At 29.0% G+C, this 4,711-nt stretch overlaps 1 protein-coding gene across 2 annotated transcripts; it reads right to left on the minus strand.

Moving 5' to 3' along the window:
- Positions 1-1,348: 1,348 nt before the first annotated feature.
- LOC107614207 (uncharacterized) lies at positions 1,349-3,719 on the minus strand. Of its 2 annotated transcripts, none has more exons than XM_016316437.3 (4): positions 3,315-3,719; positions 2,852-3,047; positions 2,602-2,698; positions 1,349-1,804 (listed from the first exon to the last, which is right to left on the minus strand). In XM_016316437.3, the coding sequence occupies exons 1-4, from the start codon at positions 3,629-3,631 to the stop codon at positions 1,473-1,475; spliced, it is 942 nt and encodes a 313-aa protein (XP_016171923.1). In that variant the 5' UTR covers positions 3,632-3,719; the 3' UTR covers positions 1,349-1,472. The 2 variants fall into 2 exon arrangements, with proteins under 2 accessions (XP_016171923.1, XP_016171922.1); XM_016316436.3 differs by having other exon boundaries at positions 1,349-1,807.
- Between the last annotated feature and the right edge of the window lie 992 nt (positions 3,720-4,711).

Here is a 4,711-nt window from a genome sequence, read left to right on the forward strand (position 1 = left end):
TTTTACTATATATCAAATAATGTGTTGATGTGTTCATTAATTTTCATTTTATTGTGAAAATTATCTAAATCATAGTACTAATAATATATCATAGGGTTATTATTATTAATATATTAACTAAATTTTAATATTTATTATTTATATATTTAAAAACTATATTTGAGAATTATTTATTTAGTTTCATAATAAATAATATTTTTAAATTTGAATAATTTATTAATTAGTTTGTATTTATTATACAATATATTTAATAATTTATTAGAAAAAGAATATTAATATAATAAATAAAAAAATAATTTATAAAATATTGTTTAAAAAATTATAAGGACAAATAAATTTTTAACCAATTTAAATTTAGAGACAATTAGATTTCTGTTAATTTTTGAAACTGACACGTCAATATTTTTTGTTCAAAATTAACAGAAAAATACCTATAAAAACCGTATTATATGACAAAATTAAAGAATAAAAATTAAAATAAATTAATTTTATTTTGAGGGATCGCATTGTAAATAAACAGAGCCGGATTGATAGTCACTCAAAATCTACCATAATGTGGTGCCAGTTTTAGCTAATATTTATAAGAAGTTAATTAAAGGGGGCGAAGATAATTTCTACAAGTACTCTATGGAGCGATACTTTCAAAATGCCGACTTTCTTTATTTAAATAAAAAATTCTATATTTTTCAATTTAAGTGATAATAGAAGAAATTATACTTTTATATATTATATTTTAATTTTGTATTCAATTCAATTTTGATTGCTGGAGTCTATGAAATTAAGGATAGTTATTAAAGACTTAGTTGATGGAACAGAATAATAACTAAAACTTGTAAATAAAAAATAGATAGAGTTAAATTAAATAATTTCGGCAAAAATTTAAATAGTATAACTAAGTGATAAAATTATTTTTTTATATATTATGAAAATTCATAAAATATTATATATATAAAAGATTTTAATAATTTTTAAATTTTTATTAATTAATGTTATACAAAACAAATTGCAATTTATTTATTTTTATCAAATTATACGATAAATTAATAAATATCAATTTCAGCTTGGTCATCTTATTTAACTATATTAAATTATATGAGAAGTTGATAAATATCAACTTGAATTCTTATCCTATTATTTGTTTACAATATATAATTTGCTAGCAATTTATTCTTTGATAAAGACAATAATTATAAGTAACTAACTTATTCAGTTTTGGCTAAATAAAAAATTGTAACAATTAGTTTATTCAAATTATTACCGTATCAATTTATTTCTTTAATAATCTATATAATATTAAAGAAAAAATTATATTTATTTTGCTAAGCTATAAAAATATTTACGGAGAATATAATTAAATTTTAATTTTTTTTTATTAGGAAAACTTTTCAATACTTAAATTCTTTAACCTTATTACAAATAAACTTCATCCAAAACTCAGTCCATTTTCACTGAGCCAAGAAAAAAAGATTTAATTAAGCTCGCTTGAGTAACACAACTATCATGACCAGCATTGCCAATCCCATAAAAGTTCCTCCCATGGTCACAGTAGGGTTCATGAAATTATTTCCTTTTGCAGTTGTTGTAGTAGTGGTGGTAATTCCAAAAGCATGATCACAGGATTTCTCATCAGATATTGGCCTAAAAGTGTTCTTGACATAACTCGACATGCTGGTTACCATCTCGGCCACTGTGATTGAAGCCTTGTTCAACATGGTGCTCATATAATCAACAAGGACATTCCCTAAGTCAGAATCAGGTAACTTTTCTGTTTCCTCATTATGGGTTAAACCCTCTTCAACACCAGCTGCTACAACACAAATATAATTTGTATTATATCTATCTAGCTAGTCATAAAAAATGTCCTAGAATACATTAAATATTTCTTCCAATATTTGTTATTATTTTTTTGGGTAAAGTACAATTTTATTTTTGACATTTGAACTAAATCTTAATTTTATTTCTAGAATATAAAATATTATTTTTTATTATAAATATTTTATTTTATATTATTTTCATCCTTTAGTTAAAGTTAATATTTTTTCTTCCAAAAATATTATTTTTTCATTATCTTTTTTTCTGTCAATTTCACTCGTAAATTACTACAGATACTATTAAAATTAAATTACCACAATAACAATTATTTTTATTACTTTAAAAAAGATAATAATAAAGAAAATGAATAATTAAAAAAACTAGTTAAATTTTGAAAAAATCAAACTAAATAAAACCGAATAAGATATTTGAAATAAAAATAAAACGTTTTAAATATTAATAATGAAATTAAAACTTAGTTTAAAGGTGAAAAATAGTTGAAAATATATGTTACCTTTAATTATATTTTAGACTTTTAGTAAATATTTTTTTTTTCAAAGTTAAGAGTGAGACTCGAACCTAGACCTCTAAGTGAAGAGAGAAGGATTATGTAGTTTAAGTTATAGTTCGTTAGCCTAATAGATTTTTATTGTTTTCATATAAATTATGTTTAGATATGATAATTGTTAATATACTAATTTAAAGTGACGAATATTTTAATTCACAGAGTATTTAAAAATGACAGATTAAAAAGGAAGAGAAGGAGGGATCAGTGTGATTATACGTTACCTTCATAGAGTGATGATTTGAAAAAATCCTTGAGCGCTGGATTTTGCATGACAGCATTCCACACGTTGAAGTCAGAAGCAATAGAAGCTACAACATTCTGATTAAGGTCAAAAGACAAGTGAAGGTTCAATTATTAGCAACAAATGAAGGACAAACACTGATTCAAAGAATACTTATTTAGATCCTCCTTGCCCTTGATCGTCAGTCGTGTTTAAAGTTAAACAAAAAGAAAAAATCACTGATTACATACATGTGCCTCGGGATTTGAGCTAAGCAAATGAAATGCCTGATGAAACGCATTGATTGGGACAGAAGGGAATGAAATAGTGGTCTCATGGTTGACATAAGAATGATTATCATTGATGTGAGGAGACGCCCATGAAGCCTGGCTTCCAGAATGAGGAGAAGAACACTCCGATCTAGAACAACTCCCACACAGGTATATCCTTCAGGACCAAAAATAAATAATTAAATAAATTCAATATAATGTACTACATTATTCGTAACAACCGTATCATCAGGTTTATATAAAAAAAAATTAAATTAGACAAATATTTATACCTAAATTTTGATAGTTGGTTTTAGTGTAAAATATTTTTGTATTTGTATATATTGAAAAGTATTGTGATTATAGAAAATGAAGAAGCCAAGTAGTTGTTATGTAAAATAAATACGCATATACTCAATAACGATATGAGAGACAGAGAGAGCACTTCTCAACGGCACTTTTCAGCTCCGACGCGGCGGCTTTTGCCTCTTCGAAGCTTGGAACAGTACCGAACACAACTCTCTCCGCATTCGGCTCAGTGTTGTCAACGTTAGCCACTACCCAATCATCAAGATCCCATGGCGCCGACGAGTAAACCGGCGCCACGTCCCCAGCCATTGCTAGGAGCGGTGGTGGTGACGATAGCGCCTCCGGCACATGTCGTGCGGCGTTGCGGAGTGAATGCTCCGCCACCTGGGACGACAACCCATTGAATCCGCCGGCAACCTTGGTCGCTGACCTTATTGCTGCTCCGCCGCCCATGATGAAGACGGTGAAATGAAAAAGCAAGAAGGTGGTTAGCTTCGGAATTTAGAGAGAAAAGAGCTTGGTTTTTGAATCCGTATATGTATTAGATTTAATCAGTTTTTATTGTGATGAAATTCTTCATGAGTAAAGAAAATAATTTACTGTTTTAGATTCTTGGATCTTCCACTAGTGTGTTACCGTACGGTGCAACCTTTTGAATTTCCGAAATTTCCACGCGTCTTCAGCTTTTGTTCTCTACAGTCTACATACCTTCCCACACAAACCCTTCCAATGTCTCTTCTAATTTTACACTAAAATATATTACAAAAGTGAGTCCCTAATATAAAATATATATTAAAAATAAATTTAACCATTTCAATGATGCATGGTTGTTTGAGTGTGCAGTGTGCTGAGTGCTGACAGAGATTTTTTGTGCTTATTCTATATAGTAAGCTTTTTATAATTTGGAGAACCTTAATTTTAATTTGAAGAGGAAAATATAGAAATATCATATGGTAAATACTAGATTAGTAAAAGATTTTGATATTAATAAAATGATAGCTGACTTTTATTATTAATCAAATAGTTCTAAAAAAAAAAAAAAAAAAAAGTCACCAAAAAAAAAATAGTTCTAAAAAATTTTAAAATTTGACAAAATTATTCAACTGTATAAAAAAATGATGTCACAGTAAATAGAAAATGCTGATGTGACCATCAGAAGAGAGCTCCAATGATGGCAAAGAGCTTTGGCGACCTTCTTTTTCTTCGTATTTATGCTTCTTCTTCTTCAACACGCCGCTGCGTCCTCTTCCGTCATGACAGCTGAAGAAGAAGACCGCCATGGCACGCCGCTGCACCTCGTCGTGTTATTCATGTTCGCCGATTCTTCTTCTTCAATACGACGCTGCGTCCTCTTTCGCCAGACTGTCATGGAACGTCACTGCGTTCCCTTTCGCCATGGCAATACTTCACCGCATTCTCGTGTTCGTCGCTTCTTTTTCTTCAACACGCTGTTGCGTCCTTTCTGCATCCCTTTCACCATGGCAGCACCTCGCCGCTGCGTCTTCTTCTACCGAAAACATCGTCAGAGCTTTC

Source organism: Arachis ipaensis, chromosome B8 (assembly GCF_059453495.1).
Source record: "Arachis ipaensis isolate K30076 ecotype BB chromosome B8, ASM5945349v1, whole genome shotgun sequence".
NCBI classification, from domain to species: Eukaryota; Viridiplantae; Streptophyta; class Magnoliopsida; order Fabales; family Fabaceae; genus Arachis; species Arachis ipaensis.

Coding starts and splice junctions, on each gene's coding strand:
- LOC107614207 (XM_016316436.3), bottom strand. CDS start 3,631: ATGGGCGGCGGAGCAGCAATAAGGTCAGCGACCAAGGTTGCCGGCGGA. Junction 3,048..3,314: donor CTGAAAAGTGCCGTTGAGAA/GTGCTCTCTCTG, acceptor TTGGTCCTGAAG/GATATACCTGTGTGGGAGTT. Junction 1,808..2,601: donor CAAATCATCACTCTATGAAG/GTAACGTATAAT, acceptor TTTGTGTTGTAG/CAGCTGGTGTTGAAGAGGGT.